General features: G+C 37.3%; 3 protein-coding genes and 1 long non-coding RNA gene across 8 annotated transcripts; all 4 read left to right on the top strand.

Annotated features, from left to right (window-relative positions):
• The first annotated feature begins 1,011 nt into the window (after window positions 1-1,011).
• LOC120003011 lies at window positions 1,012-8,334 on the top strand. Its single transcript, XM_038851896.1, has 18 exons — window positions 1,012-2,459; window positions 2,544-2,630; window positions 2,738-2,942; window positions 3,036-3,276; window positions 3,957-4,049; window positions 4,153-4,234; window positions 4,319-4,378; window positions 4,466-4,518; window positions 4,775-4,941; window positions 5,926-6,142; window positions 6,315-6,372; window positions 6,464-6,520; window positions 6,724-6,972; window positions 7,301-7,380; window positions 7,497-7,553; window positions 7,627-7,720; window positions 7,833-7,973; window positions 8,066-8,334. Exons 1-18 carry the CDS (start codon window positions 1,278-1,280, stop codon window positions 8,171-8,173), a joined length of 3,231 nt encoding a protein of 1,076 aa, XP_038707824.1. The 5' UTR covers window positions 1,012-1,277; the 3' UTR covers window positions 8,174-8,334.
• A 637-nt stretch (window positions 8,335-8,971) lies between these two features.
• Window positions 8,972-10,739, top strand: LOC120003012 (cyclin-dependent kinases regulatory subunit 1). 2 transcript variants are annotated; one of them, XM_038851898.1, is made up of 4 exons: window positions 8,972-9,029; window positions 9,120-9,220; window positions 9,357-9,417; window positions 10,387-10,739. In XM_038851898.1, the coding sequence occupies exons 2-4, from the start codon at window positions 9,168-9,170 to the stop codon at window positions 10,537-10,539; spliced, it is 267 nt and encodes an 88-aa protein (XP_038707826.1). In that variant the 5' UTR covers window positions 8,972-9,029; window positions 9,120-9,167; the 3' UTR covers window positions 10,540-10,739. The 2 variants fall into 2 exon arrangements, with proteins under 2 accessions (XP_038707826.1, XP_038707827.1); XM_038851899.1 differs by having other exon boundaries at window positions 9,007-9,029; window positions 9,124-9,220.
• An 812-nt stretch (window positions 10,740-11,551) lies between these two features.
• LOC120001716 (60S ribosomal protein L13-1-like) lies at window positions 11,552-13,974 on the top strand. 2 transcript variants are annotated; one of them, XM_038850144.1, is made up of 5 exons: window positions 11,552-11,708; window positions 12,370-12,493; window positions 12,688-12,821; window positions 13,240-13,398; window positions 13,486-13,974. In XM_038850144.1, the coding sequence occupies exons 2-5, from the start codon at window positions 12,385-12,387 to the stop codon at window positions 13,708-13,710; spliced, it is 627 nt and encodes a 208-aa protein (XP_038706072.1). In that variant the 5' UTR covers window positions 11,552-11,708; window positions 12,370-12,384; the 3' UTR covers window positions 13,711-13,974. The 2 variants fall into 2 exon arrangements, with proteins under 2 accessions (XP_038706072.1, XP_038706073.1); XM_038850145.1 differs by lacking the exon at window positions 11,552-11,708 and adding an exon at window positions 11,920-12,127.
• Window positions 13,975-14,541: 567 nt separating this feature from the next.
• On the top strand, window positions 14,542-18,114 carry LOC120002791. 3 transcript variants are annotated; one of them, XR_005469186.1, is made up of 4 exons: window positions 14,542-14,780; window positions 16,519-16,631; window positions 16,718-16,878; window positions 18,025-18,114. It is a non-coding gene; the product is annotated as an uncharacterized LOC120002791 (long non-coding RNA). The 3 variants fall into 3 exon arrangements; XR_005469187.1 differs by lacking the exon at window positions 18,025-18,114 and adding an exon at window positions 17,394-17,836; XR_005469185.1 differs by lacking the exon at window positions 18,025-18,114 and having other exon boundaries at window positions 14,543-14,780; window positions 16,718-17,316.
• The last annotated feature ends 3,284 nt before the right edge of the window (window positions 18,115-21,398 follow it).

Genomic DNA, 21,398 nt, shown 5'->3' with positions numbered 1-21,398 from the left:
AATTAAACAAATTATAAAATCAAAATACTTGACAGTTGTAATAAGTATGATCACGTTGTAGGTTATCTTATCACAATGTTCTCGTGACACTTTATAAAAACATTATGACAAATAGTTTGTGCATTATGGTTCGATCATACGGAGGCAAGTTTGAAATGAATTGTAACAATTTTTTTGAATCATTATGTAAAGTGCAAAGCACGTTTTCATGTATTAATAAGATATCAATCTTAATTGTCTACATATCAATCTAGAAAAGGCAATGAAATAATTTGCGAGATTTGATTCATGTATTCAACTATAGAAGATAATTTGACAATAAATAGACAATTGTCTACCATGAGAAATTTTTAAAATTATACTCGATGGACGACAATTTATAATATTATATTTTAGACCACGAGAGTTAAAGTTCTATATATCATTTTATTTGTTAGCACTAAAATGAAATAAACTTTTTGCATAATCACAAAATGTGTCTTATTATTTCTAAGTGCTCTTATATCATATGTTGATTTTTTAAAATGTATTTAAGATAAAATGAAAGTAATTTTATTTTTCAAAAAACTAAAATAACGATATTGGTCAATATGTAACTCTAATACAATATTTGAACATCATGAAAAAATGCAATGCAAGTGCATTTAGTAAAATTCAAATTATTGTCTATAGAAATTCATTTTCTTCTTTTATGATTTATCCACATATCATGCATTGCAAATTCAAATTCGAGCCATAAAAATTTAAAATTTGAGTCAAAGTTTTTTATTTATTATGTTGTATTGTTATTTATTTGTAACACAAAGGCCGAAAGGGGCGTAGATGCAGTAGAATTACCGAATTGAAATATAAACGCAAGAAAACGAAAGATAAGAGACATTCTTGAAAACAATTATTACTAGAAGACCACTATTGCAAACCCAAAAAGAATGTTGATTGAAGAGGGGTAGTTTGGTCCCTCCACAAAATTCATGATGGGCTTAGATGTTTCAGCCCTGTCTCTCTCATCCTCTGTTCCTCCTCCTTCAAAGAAACCGACCTGCCTGATCTCTGTCTTTTCCTAACGCCCTCTTAAACCCTAACTTTTTCATCCTCCGGTGATATTCTAATCCAATCAGATTTTAACATTCAATCCAAATCGAGACCGGAGATATCAGCCTGATATACAAACGCCGGAAGGTGCATGCGTGTCTTGATTTAGCTCTGTCTTCTCTGTTCTCACATCTCAATCGCCAAAAACCAGAAATCTAGGGTTTGAACCATCTGTGCCTGTTTCGATGGCCAACGGTGCGGATCCGGAGGGGTTCGTGGTGCGTTCTACTGTTCGAACGGGCTTAAAGAGGGAGTTCGCATTCGCTTTGAAGGCCCAGTCTGAGATCTCCGGGTTATTGGGGCGTACTCGAGCTAGGCGGGTTCAGAACGGGTCACCAGGAGGTGGGTTCTATCAGAATACCACCGGCATCAACAACAAGCGCTTAAAGACCGATGGCTCCGAAGACAGGGCCGCAGAAGTTCTGGAGGGGAATGAGACTGTCGAAGCTGTGAGTGAAGAGGAGGCCAAAAGCGACGTGTTTGATCCTGATAAAACTAATTTGGTTGAATCCCCAAATAATGATGTGGAGGAAGAGGTTCCTGCTAAGGGATTGGTGACGGAAGCGGATTTGAAAGAGGGTGATAAAGCAATGGAGTTGGACGAGAGCGAGAAGGAGAGGGAGATGAATACAGACGTGCCAAAGGCATTAGTCAAATCGGAGAGGGAGATGAATAAAGACGCGCCAAAGGCATTAGTCAAATCAGATGCACAGGAGGAGGAATGGCGAAAGTGTTCATTGCCAAAGTTGGTCGATAACAAAAATGATGGAGACTTAGAAAGGAAGAATGGCGAGGATTTGAAGGATGGAGCTTGTTGGTCTGCACGGAAGTTGGTGGTTAGCGATGATGATAGAAAGGTGGAGGACGTGCTAGCTAATGGGGATTTGAGGAAATATGAAGGGGATTCTCGATATGAAGAAGTGTCTAGTAAATCGTTACTGATTTCAGTTGAAGATACTGTTAGGAAGGAAGATGATATACTGTTGACAGGGGATTTGAAGAAACAAGGAAAGAATTCTGAACAAAACCAGGAAGGGGTTCGTGGCCTGTGGATTGACTCGGTAAAAACTTATAGCAAAGTTGATAGTACTTTGTCGCTGGACGATCCTTTGAGAAGATTTACACGGTCTGCATTGAAAGGTAAGGCAGTGATGCCTGTGGTGACTAAATCCGTGGGAAAATGTGGTGTGGGAGAGAGTAATGGGAACCTAATTACGGGTGGCAATACTGTTGGTGGACGGTCGGTTGGTAATCCTATGAGTTCGTCGAAGAATTCTGTTTGGAAGAAGTTCCCTGCCAAGTTAAAGGAACTTCTTGATTCGGGTATACTGGAGGGGGTGAAAGTGACGTATATCCGAGGTCCAAAGGTATCATTTTATGTTCTGAATTTGTAATTATGTTAATTTGGCAAGTACCTGGCCAGAGTTTTGATCTTGATATGTTAATTATAGGTAAGAGGACAAGGAGAAACTGGGCTTCAAGGAGAGGTCAGGGGCTCTGGGATATTATGCTTTTGCAATAGATGCCGAGGGAATGAAGTAAGTCTTGTGTATGAGTTTGAAATGTTAAGTGTAGATCCTTAGAGTTTAAACCCTTTCAGTCATTTGTTAAAATTTTTATGCACGTTCTCTTATGGTCAATGCAGGTTTGTACACCAACTGTTTTTGAGCTGCATGCTGGCAGCGCAAACAAACGTCCACCAGAATATATATACCTGGAGAATGGGAATACACTTCGGGATGTCATGAATGCATGCAAAGATGCCTCCCTGCAGATGTTGGGGGAAGCAATCAGAAACGTTGTTGATTGTCCATCCATAAAGAAATCGACATTCTGTCTGAATTGCAGAGGTTGCTTTTGCATCATCTTAGACTTGCTATGATGTATTTTAGTTGCTATCTTTGGTGGTTTATTGAAAGTATGAATATTTCCCTGAAGTTTAGGGTCTCTTTCTGAAGCTGGCTCTGGAAAATCAGTCATACTTTGTGATTCATGTGCCGGGATAATAGACTCTCAATCTAGCTTGGTGCAAACAGCTGATACTAGTCATGGGGAAGGACACCAAACAGCTGATAGTGGTCATGGGGATGGACACCAAACAGCGGATACTGTTCCTGGGCATGGACACCAAACTGCTGATACTGGTCATCGTGATGGACACCAAACAAACGATACTGGTCATGGGTATGAATTTTCGTGTGTTTAGCTCACTTTAGCAGTTTCTGGTGCAAGCAATACTTGATTTATCTTTGCGGTATTTTTATTTCTTCAAGCATCATAATCTATAATCATTAATCAAAAAGTGGGATTTCACGAGATTTTTGATTTAGCTTCCCATATTTCCAGTTTTAATTCCTGCCTTGATAAGGAGAAATACATGGATAAAATCTGATTTCGTTGTTCATCATTTGTTTTCATTACAAAACTGTTTCCCCAGTAATAAAAGCTTAGAATCCGTGGAAAGTTTTTAGTTGTACTGATGATCTTGTTATAAGACTACTGTAATACGTAACTCATGGTGTGATCTTCTTGCTGTCAAAGAACAAAGTAGCAGCTTTGGTTGATTGTATAGATCCGTGCAAGGTGTCGTGGAAATTGTTGGCAATAAGTTCTTATATATATATTTTCTTCTGAATGCCATACTACTTCTGGAGTTCTAGTTATATTTCAGCAACGTATATATTTATATGGAATAATAGCAACAAGGAACAGATACATTTCATTATATACACAGAGATGTCCGCAAAATATCAATTGGGATTATCTGTTTGTTACCATATCAAGATGAATAATTTTTTTTTACCTTGTTTTTGTTAAGTGTTAACTTTTCTATTTTGTAACTGTCTCTTTTTGTGTCATGTCAGAACTACAAAGCAAGACCCAGCTCCGAATTCATTTGAGAGGGTGCTAAAGTCCAGTTCCTCACAAAATAAAAGTCAAGGAAGAGTAACTAGAAAGTTAGCACTTTGCAAATCTTCTAAATTTTGAGTTAGTTGCTGAATTGTAATTTCCATGATCACATCTCTAATTTCCCCCATCTGTCACCTTCTTTTATAAAAGGGATCTGCGGTTGCATAAGTTGGTTTTTGAAGAAGATGTATTACCAGATGGAACTGAAGTAGCATATTATGCTCGTGGGAAGGTTGGTTCCATATCAATTAGCAAGGTGAAGGACTGTGTGTTTTAATTAGTTTTTGTCTTTTCTGACTTGTATTTTACTGTACAGAAATTGCTGGTTGGTTATAAGAATGGATTTGGAATTATTTGCACATGCTGCAATAGTGAGGTAAATGAGTTTCTACAATAATTCCATTTTATTGTGTATTTTGTGATTTTGTCACTTTTGTAATATTATATGAATTTTAATGGGCAGGTCAGTCCCTCAACATTTGAAGCACATGCTGGCTGGGCATCTCGACGCAAACCGTGAGTATTTTTTTTTTCAGGTTTAGATTAGATTCATGATGGTTCTCTCTGGTTGTTTCTTGCATTATGGAACCCTAAGGAACACTCTAGAGAAAATACATTTCTTTCTATACCATTTTGAGACAAGGTTGGGCTGGCTCTTCCTAAATACACTGCTTTGTTCACATTAAGTTCTATGCAGGAAAGTTACTTGTTTTGTGGATGATATGAATGTATGAAGCAATTCTGATTCTTTTTTCTTGGGTTCTTTTGGCAGTTATTTACACATTTACACTTCTAACGGTGTATCGCTCCATGAATTGTCAATATCTCTATCAAAAGATCGGAGGTTTTCTTCAAATGATAATGACGACCTTTGCCATTACTGCTACGATGGAGGGGACTTGTTGTGTTGTGATGGATGTCCAAGGGCTTTTCACCCACGTAAACTTCCGGCTTTTTATTTTTTGTGAAATAATTTGTCTTGGGACTTTTCCTCAGTTAGTCTGGTTTTATTCTAAGTTACTCTATTATACAACTCGAAGTCATTGGGGCACCACAACTGTTATTATGGAAGTTAGAGTAAAAGTAGTACAGCAAGGGCTATTTTTGTCTTCTAATCGACTTGCAAAAGTAGTTGTCAAAATTGCAAAGCAAGGAAATGTCTTTTCAGAAGCCCGATGGCATAACAATATATGGATGGGTGCACAGGCTTTGAAAAATTCCTTTGTAACTGTTTTATCTTTTGTAAGTTGTTGTCTTCGTAGAAGGGGTAGCTGGATAGCAAGAAAATTAGAACGAAACTTGCCATATGTGGAAAGATTGAAATGGCTTCTTTGGATTTTCATATTCTCTTAATCATGTCTTTCCCCTTAGTTTTTTATTTATTGATTTTTATTGATGATGGTGATGGTCGTAGCTTCATTGTACGCTTATCCTCGAACATGCATATTGGTAGCTGATGAACTTGTTTGGACCTCATATTGGGATTGTTACTGATCTATAAATGATAGGGGTTGCTTGGTGGCATGAATGTGTTTGGACATTTCCATAACAACTGTTTAATTCATTTTGGAGATTTCTACCATAGTTTTGGACTGTTTTGTCAATGAATTAATTTTCTTGTCTAAAATTATCTTATGAATTCAATGAAACAGTTGAAGTTTCAAAAGCTTTTTTCTAGGCATCTGTTCCCTTTTGTTATCTGTATATGTTTATGTAGGTTTTGCTTTGCTGGTGGCCTCAAATAAAGTTTCTATTGCATTAGAAAATAAAGAAAAGAAAATAAATTGTTTTCCTAAGTTTCCTTGTATATTTTTCTTTCTTCCTTTTTCTTTTTAGATTTCAGCTCACCCAAACAATGTGCGCAACTTATTGTGGTTGTTAATGTGAGTTTCTCATCTAGTCTACTCTCTGGGCCAATTGCAGATTGTCTTTTTCTGTCAGTGTCAGAAATCCCTTGTGGCACCTGGTACTGCAAATTCTGTAAGAATATGTTCCAGAAGGAAAAATTTGTGGAACATAACGCTAATGCCATAGCAGCTGGTCGAGTTGCAGGAGTTGATCCTATTGAACAGATAACCAAGCGATGCATTCGAATTGTAAAATCTCCTGAGGCTCAATTTGGTGGATGTGTCTTGTGCAGGTTTGTATCTACTGATTTTGCAAATTTGAGACAGTTAATTTTATAGCCATTTATTATACTTGCCATTATGTTTTTCTTCAAGTCTACTTATATTTTGCCACTCATTTGATTATTTTTTATTTTTTGCCATGTACCGTAAGTTTATATTCTTTGTATTGTTTGATCTGTACAGAAGTCACGACTTCTCCAAAATAAAATTTGGTCCTCGCACTGTTATTCTTTGTGATCAGGTATCATTCTGCTAAGATGTAATTATGCTATTCTGGTTCTTGGTTTTTTAATTATTGTTTTTTCTACTAAATATGCTTGACTTTTTTTCAGTGTGAGAAGGAATTTCATGTTGGCTGTTTGAAGGATCACAACATGGATGACCTTAAGGTGATGTTTGAATCTCTTTTAATAGTACACTTCCCTCCTTAGCCTTTTGTCCTTGGACCATCCATGTTGACCCAAGACTTTATTTTAGTTTAAGTAGGGATTGTGCCGTTAGGCCCATGGACCATTGACTAATATTATCATGTACTTTTCTTGCGCCAAAATTTTACTCAATACTGTGTATTATTGATTCACTTGAACAACAGGAGTTGCCAGAAGGAAATTGGTTTTGCTGTTCAAACTGCAACAGAATTCATTCTGCTTTGCAGAAGTTGGTTGTTCATGGGGAAGAAAGGCTTCCAGAACCGTCTTTAAATGCTTTAAAGAAGAAACATGAAGAAAACGGGTTAGAGAGTGTGGCGGACCTTGAAATAAGTTGGAGGGTTCTCAGTGGAAAGATGTCTGCTTCTACTGAGACTAGAGTGTTACTTAACGAGGCTATAGATATCTTTCATGTGAGTAATTTTATTTTCGTGTTGATACTATTTTTGAATGTTGAAGATCTTAATGACCAATACCCCTATACGGTTTTTCTTGCCTTTTTGGAGAAATCTGTTGTTTTGCAAAGTGGTAGAACTCATAAAGATTCACTTAAGAAGTGATGCTGTCATTTGCTGTGCTGTGGTGCTCCTTTTTTTTTTTTTTTTTTTTTTGTATCTGTAGGTTTTTGTTGAGTGATGTTTTGATGCATTCTGGTGGTCGTCCTTTTTTCTTCACTTCAGAGGGATTCTTTTTAATGTTCTTACATCTTTAATTGATTTTCCATGGACTCTTGTGCTGTAGGAACGGTTTGACCCCATTATTGATCCTTCAATTAAGTCTGGTAACAGTACACGGGACCTCATCCCTGCAATGACTTATGGGTAGGCTTTACTGTTTCCTTATTGACCTATGCAATTTTGGTGTCATACTTTCAAGTTCTATTATTTAGTGCTGCATCAAGTTCTATTCTGAATGATGCACTAATTCATTTTTGCAGAAGAAACTTCAAGGGCCAGGAACTTGGTGGAATGTATTGTGCTGTATTAATGGTCAAGTAAGACTTTAACTGAATTTGCAGTATTTTCTTGTAGAACTTGTCATTTACACTGGGCACTGTTGTTATGCAGCCATGTTGTTGTCTCTGCTGGAATCTTTAGGATTTTGGGGCAGGAACTGGCAGAACTACCTTTGGTCGCTACAAGGTCCAGTAGCCAAGGACAGGTGATTATCGTCCGCCCTTATGCTACTGAACCCTCTTTGCTTCCTTTAGAATTTAGATTAAGTGTTCCAGTGGAATGTGATGTCTAATGATACAATTAATCATTGCCTGTAGGGTTACTTCGGGTTGTTATTCTCTTGCATTGAGAAGCTTGTTGGCTTTCTCACTGTGAAGAACCTCGTGCTTCCTGCTGCAGAAGAAGCTGAATCTATCTGGTTAAATAAGTTTGGTTTCAGCAAGCTAAGCCCAGAAGAGGTAAGTGTGCTTTGGATTTCACGTGTTAGCTCCTGCGTCCAGCAGTGCAAATTGACATGGGACTATTTTCTATGCGTTATTGTGTATTGCAGCTTTTCGAGTATAGAAAAACTTACCAGATGATGATATTTCAAGGGACATCCATGCTGAGGAAACCAGTCCCAAGATGCCGAATTATTGACAAATCTAAGAATGCTTGAAGTATGGGTTTATTTGGGGTTTCTTTTGTGCAGCATTTTAAAATGTACAGGACATCTTTTTTTTACAGGAAGCAGGCATGATAGCTGAAAATTTCAGCCTGTTATAATTTACCCGTCGTTTCAGTAAAATACAAAGAGCAAGCAAAGCAGGAGGTTTTTGATGCGGATAACAGAAAATTTTGAGACGTTTCAAATTTAATTTGAACTTTGAACTAGTTTTCAAATAAAACGGCTGTGGGTCTTGGATACATATTCGCTTATTTCCCTTTTGATGACAGCCGTGAATTTTGTTTTCAGATGACCAACATTGGTTGATGATCTAAATTATATTCTATGTCAAGCATTTTGGACTATGAATTTCAAAAATCAGTTGATTAGGGTTTTTATTTTGGGGGAAAATACAATTTTGCTCAATTTCCATAATCAATTTCACCACATTGATCAAAGTACTCTTATTCTATAATTTTGATTATTGATTGAATATCCAAATTTGTGTTCTAAAAATAATATTTGCAAAGAGAATTTGGTGTTATTATCCTTAACAAAATAAATTTATATTAAATGGGTACGATTATAATATTTGAGAAGCTGGGAAGGATCGTTGTAATCACGTAGATTAGCCGTTCAAAGTAATCGAGCCGTTGCAAAGCGATTTTTTCGTGTAAAGTATCAAATCATCAGCGGGAGATGTTTGAAATTTGAAATTCAAAAACGAAAATCATTCCATATTCTTCCCAATCAAATAAAACCAATTTTAGGAAGACGTATTTACCATTTCGCCCCCACAAAAGCTCTCTTTTACTTCTTTATCTCGGTCTCATAACACCATTTTCCACTTTTGTCGCCGTCTCCAGAGGTACAGATTCTTCTGTATCACTATCTCCACCTTTTATTCTTTGCGTTAAGGATTGCATCCACATAATCAATCATTCTGTGTTTTTGTTAGATAGAATATCCAGTGAAATCGTTAGAAGAAGGAATCAAGAAGTCAATTATGGGTCAGATCCAGTACTCCGAGAAATACTTCGATGATACCTACGAGTATAGGTAAATTTGGTTTCTGTCATTTTCATTTCGTTGCGATTTATTACGCTTTATTTCATATTTTTTTGTTGGGGTTGATTTCGCCAAAATTACGCGTATAATTGATTTTGTTTGGGGTTCGTTGATGGTATCCGCGCAGGCATGTCGTTCTTCCTCCTGAAGTGGCAAAGCTGCTCCCCAAGAACCGACTTCTCTCTGAGGTGAGAAATTTTGGGTTTAATAACTTCTCGATCCCCTTCTTCTCGGTCTACATATACAATTTCCGTTTTCTGTTTGGCACTTTGGCTTCTGAGAAAAAGAGGGTCGTATTTTTGCTATTGAGTTATGTTAAAATTTTAGTTGGATTCAGTTGTCATCTAAAGTAACTTGTGTGTGTGTGTGTGTGTGTTTTTTTTTTATACAAATTTTGTTGTGGATAAATTCAATGAAAAAGGACAGTAATCATACTTCCTGGGATTCTTTGTTTATTGTTTGATGACCCAATAGAAATATAACCCTTAAAACTAGAAGGTTTGAAATGATTTTTGCTACTTATTGGTTGAATAACTTCAGCTGACTAGATTTGAATTTTATCCGTTTCAATTGAGTGTATGGTATGGCTTTTGATATCTTCTTGAATGCCTGGTCCGCTTCCAGTTTATGTATTAGGTATTTAAATTAAGAATGGTTTAGTCTTTGTAAAATTAAAGAGCCTCACGTTTTTAAACAAATTTTGGGATTTTTCTTTTAAGATTTAGAACATGACAGAGGATTTGGAAGTTACACCGTAGTTTTATTATTTGTGGGGAAATTGTTAATAGCATTCAGTGAAAGGTGATTAGATTAAATTCAGGCTTTTGTAGTTTGTGAAATCTTGATCAATAGTAGAACCTCCAACATCATTCTTGTGCTATCTCCTGCTGTTGATCCCCCCTTGGGATAGGTCTGGTGTCCCTTTGTTAGCTACTACTTTAGGTATGAGACTTGTTCTCGCCTATATACTATATTTTTTATGAGGAATCCTCTTCCTATTCCCATATGCAGGGACACATTCCTTCATAAAGTTTAGATTTTACTTTGTGGTTCTAGATAATACGAGTCAATTTAGTCATGTCCTGTCCTGATATTCTGAGTCATGACTTTAATGTTTGTATACTGCAATCCTGAGACTATGTGACTTGGTTTGGCAGAATGAATGGCGTGCTATCGGTGTTCAGCAAAGCCGTGGGTGGGTTCACTATGCTATTCATCGCCCTGAGCCCCATATTATGCTCTTCAGGAGGCCTCTGAACTATCAGCAGCAACACGAGAATCAGGCTCAGCAAAACTTGCTTGCAAAGTGATCTTTTTAAACTCTTAATATGTAAAAACAAATTCAGTGAAAGTATTTAGGGTTTATGTTCTGCATAAACAGTTGAATATTGGTATTGTACTGTAATGTTCTCTTATGGACAATTAATCTTACTTTTATGTTGTTTAAACATGGGGCTCATTACTATGTCATATGGGTTGATGCTTTATTTAAAGTATGGCTGTTTACTTCTGGCGTACTGCTTATGTTTTGTGGAAGAAAATGAATTGAGTCCATACAGATACAGTTTGTTTCTGGATGTTCTGTCATTAGATAGCTTGATAGTTTACTAATTATGTGGAAAATTGTAGTGTTTCAAGGAATTTTGTGGGTCACATACATACTTTCTAGCAGGTGGAGGAAGTATTGGTTATCAGTTGGTTTTCATTTGTGGTTTCTTGTCATCAAATATTTGATGTGGTAAGGGTTGATATATTGTTGTATGTTTCAAATGGAGGGTGAGTTGATGAAAATCAGACTGCACATAACCTAAATTCATCGACAGTCATCAGCACAAGACTGCACAAAACCTATAAACTGAACTACCAGCTTCCAAGATGAGCTTTTTATATGCTCCTCGCGACAAACTTGGCTTCCTTCATCTCCCGTAACAACCACTTTGTTAGTCATTTCTCTCAGTTCATCCGCTTCTTTGAATCTCATTCCCTCTCCACGGATCGTTCCCAGGAAACAACTTCGAGAATTCCGCCACCAAAGGTCCAAAACCTGAAACTCCTCGAAGCCCACCCGCCTCTCCGGTTTTGGATTGCGAGGGTCTTCGTTGTAATCTGCGACTTGAGGGGTTTTCCTTCCCCAAATCTTAGTGCGATCCCGAAAGCCTTGCGGTCATGAGGAGACTTGATGACGGACTTGCCTGAGTTGCCTCTAGCTTGCTTGTGCTACTTATTGCTGAGCCTCCTGAGCTTGTCGTTGATCTGGTTTAAAGAGATCATGGGCCTGCGATTTTAATGGGATAAAAAGGGCCGAATCAACCCGTACCCGTCTGGAAGAGAAAACAAATGGGCCGAATCAACCCTTACCCATCCGGTCTGTCTGATTCGTCAGAAACAGCCATATTAAGTCTAGGGTTTTTGAGGCAACTTGTTTCTGCTCTCAGAGACTCAGACTATCCTGCACAGCTGCGTCTCCAAACTGATTCTGGTAAGCTTTTCCGGTCTTGTTGTCTTACTCTCTGAATCTTAGTTGAGAGTGTGAAGAAATGGTCGTGAGAATCGAATAATTTATTGCGCTGTTTGTTGTGCTTTATTTGCAGTCAATGAGATTGTTTGGATTTGAAGCGAGGCATCTAATTCTAAGATCCGGGTTGATGTGAAAAGTAAAAATGTGGGAAAAAATCAATGCCATTGCTGATCCACACATATGCACGTTCTTTAGGCTTCTTATACATATTCAATGCTTCAGTACGTATAAATTGGTGGATTCACTTGCTCTACGGGATGACTAGAGAGTGATTGTTGATTGTTTAATACCGGTCGTCCACTTTGGTGACGTTTACAGCTTCTGCATTAGTGTTTATAAGCCACCGGAATGAATGGTTTAGTTCTTCCTGACGATTCCAGGTTGAAAGAGTGTCTATTCATTCTTTAGTTTCTTCAAATACTGAAGCACATATTATAGTTTGCGTGTTAGTTTTGGTTTTACTCTTGCCCAGGCAATCTTAGGTTAAGTGAATTGAGACCTTGATCTATATCAACCCTTGTTATTTTTTGTCACTTTTTATTTGTGTCTTAACTTTTTTTCATTGAGATGGAATCACCTTGCTTGTCGAAACAGTCTAAGACATTTTGCTCTTTTGTTGTAGTGTTACAGGTAAGATATGGTTAAGCATAACAATGTTGTGCCCAATGGGCATTTTAAAAAGCACTGGCAAAACTATGTGAAAACCTGGTTCAACCAACCAGCTCGAAAAACCAGGAGACGCAATGGTGAGTATCTCTCTTGCAAAATGTTTCTTATGTCTGCCCTTCTTTCAACTATGCTGTTGCATGTTTGTTCATCTCTCTCCTGTATGTGAATGGCACGCTGCAAGTGCACACACAGCCACATAATCTTCGAAATAGAAGTCTTTCATAATTATTTCCCAGGCCCTAATTTATTAATCCTTTGAAACTTTTACCAGCTCAGCAAAAGAAGGCCGTGAAATTTTTTCCACGTCCTACTGCTGGACCCCTCCGACCCACAGTGCATGGTCAGACATTGAAGTATAATATGAAGTTAAGGGCTGGAAGAGGATTTTCTCTTGAAGAGATTAAGGTAGACAGTTCATTTATTAATATCGTGTTTGGGATCATAAGGTGATGTTTATTTATTGTGTTTCAGTAAGAAAAAAAAAACTATATTAATTTTGTTATCACACTTAGATTGTGGAGAAGTTTCCATTGGATGCTTTGTTTTTACTTTTTGGTGATGTAATTTCTATTCAAAGGTCCAGTTCTTACAGATTTTTTAGGTTGGCTATAAATAGTAGTTTTGTTGTGATCTTTGAAATTATACTGTTTTTGACTTCGAAGCAAATCATCTGTAAAAGCCAAACTTGCAATTGGACTTTATTTTGGAGTTGGTCTCACTTTTTGTGAGATGTATTGCTGTGGATCATTTTTTTTTCCTTCCTGTTATTGTTTACTGAGTGGTCTGTTTGATTGTTAGAATCTTTTTCTCCTGTTCTTATTAGGCTGCAGGTATTCCAAAAAAACTTGCCCCAACAATAGGAATTGCAATTGATCATCGTCGCAATAACCGGTCTCTTGAAGGTCTTCAAGCTAATGTCCAAAGGCTAAAGACATACAAGGCTAAGTTAGTTGTGTTCCCAAGACGTGCTCGCAAGGTCAAGGTATTGCAGAATATCTATGTTCTTTCGTTGGACATTACCATCACTCAAAGTGCCCTACATTTTACTTTTGTATGGCTATTTCTGTAGGCTGGTGATTCTACTCCCGAGGAACTGGCAACGGCAACACAAGTACAAGGGCCTTACATGCCAATTGTACGTGAAAAGCCATCTGTGGAGCTTGTGAAGGTCACTGAGGAGATGAAGTCATTCAAGGCATATGACAAGCTTCGCGTTGAGCGAACGAATGAACGCCATCTTGGTTCTCGGATGAAGAAGGCTGCTGAAGCTGAAAAGGAGGAGAAAAATAAGTAGGAAAGATTCATTATATGTTGCTGAAGACTATTGATGTGTTTTGGTTTCAAACCTGTTTTAAAATTTTGTTTCTTACCCATTCCGGAACAAAGTGTGTTTTGTTCTTGATCTTTTACGGAAATTTTATCATATCTGACTGGTCATTTTGGGTTTTGATTGCTTTTCTTTTTGTGCTTCCATAGTTCCATGTGTTTCATGTTAGGTGAGAAGGTGGTGTGTTTGGAGGGTTAATTTATTACATGTTGATGCCTTATTGTCGCCTTAGTTGGTTGTTTTTCTTCCTTGTGCTTTCTCTTTCATTACTTGTTTTCTTCCTTAAATTCCAGTTGCAAATGAGTTTTCATAGACTGTGGTTAAGGTTTCTGGGTAAACAACCCACGGCATGCCGGGTAGTTTTGATTGCGGTTGGTTAATGAATCTGAATTTTATTTTGTGCAAAGCGCCGGTGGATAAAGCTGTTGATTGTCTTAGTATTATTCATTGCTGTAATTTTAAAAGTTTCGAAGAGGGTAATAGCATACGTAAGTGGCGAGGAGGAAGACCACCCTATTCTCTGCTAATGACGACACTTCGGGAGCATTTATAGCTGATCATCTTACCTCTAACTTTCTGTCTTTTGGTTTAGGTCGAGAAGTGATATCATTCAACAGTATCAAAGTCTTTTTTAATTTGTAACATTTTTGGGCCAGATAAAAAAGACCATATAATTTGAGTCCATTGAAAGGAAAAGTAGGCCCAAGCATTCTCAGGCCCTTTCCTGATCTGAAAAAAATTAAGAAATAGAAAAAAAAAGAAAAAGAGAAATAAATACCCAAGCTAATATGTCAATCACATAAAACACGCACGCTCCGACCCTAAAGCAAAAACGCGAGACATTGAGACTGTTGGTGCGAAATCAGACTCAAGAGTGAATTGTCGGTTCGCATTCGAAGAGGTGATTCGCTCCTCTCCCTCCCTCTCTCTCTCTGGTTTGCGAGATTACACCATCAATCAACCTACTCATTTGGTCGTGAGTGCTATTACTTTCCTGGAAATCTGTTTCAGTGGATTTTAGGTTCATATCCAAACAGGTGAAACTCTCTCTCGTTTAATGAATCTTATAACATCAATCTGCTTATTGTTTAAATTATTCATTATATGCACACTGAAACCTCATTGTTCGATGAATTGCTTGAACAGAATCTGTACTTCGCAACTTGTATGTCATTCATGGCTAGGTTATTAGTATTTGTGGAGATTTCGAAAGGTCTTTATTCGCTTTTCCTCTTTTTTAAATAACCTCGAGAAATTGTCATTTTCCATTGCGAGTGTGAGGGACTGATTCTGGCTTCTGATCCAGCTGCGTTATCGCTTTTTCGTGGAGTATTTTGAGCTAGTTGCGTAATCGCTATTTTGATCTACTTGTGTAGCCGCTTTTTTCATGAAGTAGGATTTCTTTTTTTTTTTTTTTTGATAAACATGAAGTATGATTTCTATTTCGTCTTTTCATGGATCTTTCCCTATTCAAACCAGTTTCTGCAGCATCCTATCAAAGGCTTTGTTGTTTGTTTCTTTTCCTCTTGCACATAGAGATTTATCTGAGTTGTGATGGTGTGACGTCTTTGTGCTACTGCTATAGTTGATGCGATTTTGACAATTTGGTAGGTTATAATACTTGTATTACTAGGACTCTTTGTCAACAGGGATACCTATCTCCGATTCTCCGGTTTTGATGATATCAAGCTGAAATGATTTTGATGATAGCAAGCTGATTGATTGCTTTTGTTCATTGTAGACAGTCACCATGATCTAATCCCTATTCCCTAATACCTACAAATATTAAATGAGTTCTATAGTCTGAGTTAACTTGCTGGTGTTGGCAATTTGACATGAATATTTGATGCCTATTTTCAACATCTACAAAGTTCATCTTCGTAGTTTATGATCTATAGGAGGTTGGCGTTATTGAATAAGAGCATGGCCTGATTTTCCCCCTAATATTTCTCTTTACTGCTGCAATGTAATTCTGTTTGTCTTTGGACATTCTACGTTAATCTCTATTTAGCTAATTTCGTTAAAAAGAAAATTTTCATGGTACTATTTATCAAAAAATGTGAATAGACGTAAATTGAGGCGGCCAGAGAGAAAATATATTGTTTGTTGAATAATTTTCGTTAAGTGTTAGACTCAGGTTGAAGATGTCAGTTCGACTTTTCTTACTAAGTACCAGCTATAGGACCTCTATTTTGAGTAATTTGAAATGAAATTGACTTGTGACTAAGGGGTTGTGTAATAACCAGCCTATGATTCAAATCCATAAACCATTGCATGGTAGGAAATTGAAGTGCCTTGTCATTCTTTTCATTTTTTCTTTATTGGATTTCTTGAAGACATAAGCATGTTATATAATGGTGCTGTGAACTTCTTTAGGAATTTGCCAAGTAATTGATGAATTGTGCACATGTCTATGTTGTTTGCTGGCATGATGCTGATGAAAACCGTGGCTCATGATCTACTTGACTGGTTTTTGGGGGGAAAAGAAGTAAGAAAGTTTGGTGTGTCATTGAAAGTTTGGGCTGTCTTACCAAATCAGCTGCTATTAAGTTCACATTCTGATATCTGATGAATGATATTCTGAGCAATAATATTGTTTTACATCAAAATGTACACACGTTATTGCATCTGTTGTATGAATAAAGAAATCATATTCTCTAATACTGTTTCTTATTCACTCTAGACAGCGAAAAAAATGCACTTCTACCCAAAAATTGCTATATTTAAACTGCAGTGACCTTTTTGTTCATATTGTTTCTCTCCTTTGTTTTGTAGATAATTAGCTGAACCACTTCAGTCGTAGCAATGAGAAGATCACGCAATGTGATTGTTGCCACTGGCCTTGTGGCTTTTGCTTGTGCGGGCTTAGCATTTCCCTTTTACATGGTGTAAGTAGATGTCTTTCATGTGGATTCTTTGAACTGCCAGCATACATCAGCGCATCTGCTAAATAATCTATGCTTTTTCACAACAGCACACCAAGGTCAAAGCCTGTGATTGACTCTTCAAAACCACTGCCACCCCAGGCTATTATCAGGGGGCCGTACATCAACACAGGATCACGTGACATCGGGCCTGACAGCCAGACATACCCTAAGAAGTGAATCATTTTTGAAATATCTGCTCTTGGAGTAGGTAATCTGTGCACTTAATTGCATGCATTTGTGTGAGTGGATGTTTTTGTTTTTTTGAGTTGGCTTATCTTTTGGTCCAATAGCCAAGTCTCTGGAGTATGGCCAAGAAAATCTAATCAATGTGTTAGGAGTGCATGAAAAATAGCATGATTTGATCTCATGGGCAGTGTTGGACTGTCTTAAGAACTCAGAGATGAACACCATAAGAAGTAGAGTTTTAGCAATTATGAGTCATGACAAATAGCAAACAACTATTGTGCATAATAAGCTATAATAATTTTTTATGAGAAAAAATTTAATAATTTCTTTCATAGATGGTAGATAACTATGCATTTCGATTTTAATTTTTGTGAGTTGTTGATCCATTGTTCTCTTTTTTTCCGTGGTTGCAAGATTGTAATTTTACCTGGAATGAATAGTAGGCCATCTGTTTGCTGCATGATTAGTATTTGATTGACATAACTCATGGGTAAACCATGGGTTTAGTCTTATTAGAATTCTTTGTTGCTTCCATAGTTTAGGAAATATATTTGATAACAAAGAAGAGATACTGAAGCAGTAATTGGGACAGTATTGCTAAAATAAATATTAGTTTTCTTGGAAGCTTGTTTGTAGAACTGCCGTACATATCAGCGAAGCTCTTCCTGCCTCTCTGCTTTCGACTGACCTTTGTTGTTTAGTGCCCCACCACCACCTCTTTGGCTCTTTCCCTTGCTGGTAAAACATACTTGTGGTTCGGTATATTCATGGTTAAAAGTATTATTAAATTGCATTTATGAGAGCTGACTTAACAAGTTCCGAAGAAAGCAAATTAGTATTGCGATGTCAAATTTTCTTCCTTGGTTTCATCGGGCAATGGAATCGTGTCCCTTTCGCGAGGCTGCGATGATAGTAAGTTTATGCTTATTGGTTTTAATCATGTTTAGTGTAGTTGCCTGCTGATTAGAGCATAATCTTGATTTCATCGATTTGTGGATATCTTTGTTTGTTGCAATCATGCAAGCACAAAGGCCTTCTATTCTATACTCGAACCCTGTGGATAACCGATAACCCCTTTTTACGCTTCCTGCTTCAGATTCATGCTTCTTTTGATCAGTGATTATTCCTATTTCACCCTTAATTTTTATTTTCTTCTATTTTTTTACAGTTCAATGATTTGCGACTGTGAACACGCGTCAAACTGAACTTTTGTATATGCTTTATTCGTAAAGGAATATTAACAAGTCTAACGGCTTAAGGCTGCAGAAAATATTCATTAAAATTAAGACTCTGACGTACATTAGTTTATGGCTCTTAAATTAAACTTACTATGATGATATGGTATGTTTTAAAAGTAATTAATTGTTGGTTCGGGGCAGTCATAGAAAAACTTGTTCTAGATAAAATGTTTGATCGTCGGAAAAAAAGCTTTGCAGAAAATTTGGTCTGAAATGCGGGGCCCAATCAAAACTGGCCCAATCGTTACTACCTGCCTTTCTGTTAATGAATTTGAATTCGAAGCCAATACCATATGGGCCCAGGAAGCCCATCACGAAAGGGCCCAGAATTTTTGAAGCCCAAACAGTGGGCCCAGAATTTCTAAAGTCCACCGTTTGTGGGCCACGAATTCTATGCCCAACATAAATGGGCCGGAGTAAATCCAATGGGGGCCCAGAAAGCCCTTTATAAATGGTACCAGAATTTTTGAAGCCCATAACAAATGGGCTTATAATTTCTAAAGCCCACCATTTTTGGGCCACGAATTCTACGCCCAACATAAATGGGCCGACAATTTCAAGCCCATCACAAATGGGCCAGAATTTTTAGGCCTATTCTATGTGGGCCTAGAAGCCATAAATGGGCCAGAATCTCAAGCCCATCGAATTTGGGCCCATAATTTATAAAGCCCATCACTTATGGGCCCAGAAATGTCAGGCCCATCCTATATGGGCCAAGAAAGCCCATTATAAATGAGGCCAGAATATCAAGCCCATCTCATAGATGGTCCCAGAATTTCTGAAGCCCATCACGAATGAGCCAAGAATTTTTGGCCAATCCTATACGGCCCCCAGAAAGCCCGGGGCCGAATAAAATCCAGCCCAATTGTTCTTACCAGCCTTTCTGTTTCAGATGGGCCCAGATATTTGTGTAATGTGTAATGGTGCTGTACTGGGCTGGGCTGGGCTAGATCATCAAAAACCCGATTTCTATATATTGCTTCGAACAAGTTCACGTGTGGTAAAATATTTTAATAATATTAATATTGGTCTGGGCCGGCTCCAACTGAGGCCCAAACCAATATAATTTGATCCCCCTATCCAGACAAATATTACATGTCAAGCCCAATCTTCTTTTTAGCATACCCCAAGTTTAATTTTTAAAAATTAAAAGATAACTGAAAATACTACTGGACTCGACCCAAAAATTCAAACTGCAGAAGATTTGGCCCTTCCTGCCCAGCCCATTTCCAAGAGAGCTATTCTAGAAATGATTCAACATTAGGCCGGGCCGGACTCAGCAAAAGAATTCAAGCCCATATTATTTTCAAGCCCACCCAAAATTAGGATATAATAAATTATTAAATTAAGATTACTGAATAGCTGAAAATTTAACCGGTTTCTTTATCCAGGCCTGGCCCACAAAGTTACGTAAGCTTGCAGCTTCACCATACCTGTCATGTCTTATGGCATTGTCTACTTCTGAAAAGAGAGTTTCATTTTCAAGTACCAAGAGCGCCAACTGAACCCTCGTGTGAAATTCAATAAGTTAGATCCATAGAAAGAATTATAGCAACCAACCATTCTCATATCACAAATAATCAAATTCAAGAAGTGAACATGGCTAGCTGTGGAAATTATTTGTAACAATTGAAGCTTCCGTGTAGAAAAATAGGGTTACCTTGCTTGAGAAGTTGCTTATGTATCAAATATGGGCATGCCTCAGAGCATTGTTCCGTTGGATTTCTTGTCCTTGCTGTCCTGTTTCCTACAGAAGACAGAAGACAGGCCAACTACTGACATTGAGTAATTCAAAGTTCACAGTCCGACCAAAAGGTAAATGGCTTACAAGCAACACAAAGATATTCGCTATTCATGAACCAACACGACATGGGTATAATCAGGTGCACGATATTCCTTGATAATTTCAGATAAAAACCTGCATAGAGGAAGAAACCAGTAGTTCAACGACCAACTGTATCACAGAGTTTAGTAATACTTGACTAAGCTGAGGGAAAACAAAAGTTGAAGCGATACATTGAAATATCAAATATGATAGTGGTTAAGATTCCTTGCTGAGCTAAATCCATACTTTCCAATTCTAAAGTTTTGGTAAGTGATTTTATAGATTTTTCTACGTTTGTTTGTCAGTGTGAGAAGTAAATCTACTAATTTTAGAACAAAAAATGGACAACACTATAGCACTATAGTAGTTCAAGAAAACATATATGAATGCTGGATCAAACCCGATACAGAATGAGCATGTTGTGACACACCTCATCAGCATGAATATTTTTTTTTGGTAAAAGCACAGAAACAATATTTTCTTAAGTGAAGGAAAACTGCGAATACATAGTTATATGTAAATAACAAAGACTGGATTCTCAAGTACAAGATTAAATGTCTTAGTCGGAACCCACTGGACAACAGGAAAGTGATTGAACAGAAGGCTCGATCATCCTTGCACATTCATCATGCCATCTCCAACGTATAATGAGACATCAATAAATAAGTAAATAAATAGATGCAGAGCTTAATAAAGAAAATGAATGGGAAGAGAAAATAATAGCCAATGATGCTACCGCCAGTCATTTGATGCACATTAGGGCATGAATTGATCATGTAAAGAAACTAACAGACACGGTAACAACAAATTTAAAGACATCTATATATAAAGCAACATAAAAAATATGGTAAATATGGTGCAGCTCTAGAATACTTAATACCTAATTAGGAGAGTTCAAGTCTTCAAGAATAAGAGCGAGGTTTACAAATAGTATACAAGGGGAATATGGATTCCAAGATGTGGTCAGCAGAAGTTTAGGATCTCTCTCCATTCCACTATCATACGCATCATCGATGTGTGTCTATGGGACGAAAATTTAACAATGTAGTGTTAACAGGCACAATTATCTTCTGTATATTCCTGTCATACTACTCTGCACAGGCATGGGGCAAAGCCATCAATGGATGATTAGAAGCAAATAATTTCCAGTTAGATCAAAACAATAGATCTTGATTTACAAACGTTCACAAAAAATAACAAAGAGTGGCTCCGCACTAAAACAAGTATGGCTATAAGTGAAGTCTTCTGACTAATAATATCAGTCTGAATTCTAGAGAAATTATGTATGCTGCAATCATGATAGGAATCACATGTAGTCCGATGCCAAATTCCTCGACTACATTCAACAATTAAGACTTACGAGAACATCTCCATTCAATTCCAAAAACTTAAAGCATTTTAAATTCTAGGTCATCACTTACCGATCCATGACTCATATTGCAATGCCGATCTTCTCAAGCCATCACAAATCACACGAGT

The sequence above is a fragment of the Tripterygium wilfordii genome, chromosome 7, assembly GCF_013401445.1.
Source record: "Tripterygium wilfordii isolate XIE 37 chromosome 7, ASM1340144v1, whole genome shotgun sequence".
Taxonomy (NCBI): domain Eukaryota; kingdom Viridiplantae; phylum Streptophyta; class Magnoliopsida; order Celastrales; family Celastraceae; genus Tripterygium; species Tripterygium wilfordii.
This window is presented reverse-complemented; position numbering and strand designations above follow the sequence as displayed.

Excerpts from the sequence above, each read along its gene's own strand:
- LOC120001716 (XM_038850144.1), top strand. The coding sequence starts at position 12,385 with ATGGTTAAGCATAACAATGTTGTGCCCAATGGGCATTTTAAAAAGCAC. Across the intron at positions 12,494-12,687 it reads AAAAACCAGGAGACGCAATG|CTCAGCAAAAGAAGGCCGTG; the intron begins GTGAGTATCTCT and ends AACTTTTACCAG. Across the intron at positions 13,399-13,485 it reads GACGTGCTCGCAAGGTCAAG|GCTGGTGATTCTACTCCCGA; the intron begins GTATTGCAGAAT and ends CTATTTCTGTAG.
- LOC120003012 (XM_038851898.1), top strand. The coding sequence starts at position 9,168 with ATGGGTCAGATCCAGTACTCCGAGAAATACTTCGATGATACCTACGAG. Across the intron at positions 9,221-9,356 it reads GATGATACCTACGAGTATAG|GCATGTCGTTCTTCCTCCTG; the intron begins GTAAATTTGGTT and ends GTATCCGCGCAG. Across the intron at positions 9,418-10,386 it reads AGAACCGACTTCTCTCTGAG|AATGAATGGCGTGCTATCGG; the intron begins GTGAGAAATTTT and ends TTGGTTTGGCAG.
- LOC120003011 (XM_038851896.1), top strand. The coding sequence starts at position 1,278 with ATGGCCAACGGTGCGGATCCGGAGGGGTTCGTGGTGCGTTCTACTGTT. Across the intron at positions 4,235-4,318 it reads CATATTATGCTCGTGGGAAG|AAATTGCTGGTTGGTTATAA; the intron begins GTTGGTTCCATA and ends TTTACTGTACAG. Across the intron at positions 4,379-4,465 it reads GCACATGCTGCAATAGTGAG|GTCAGTCCCTCAACATTTGA; the intron begins GTAAATGAGTTT and ends TTTAATGGGCAG.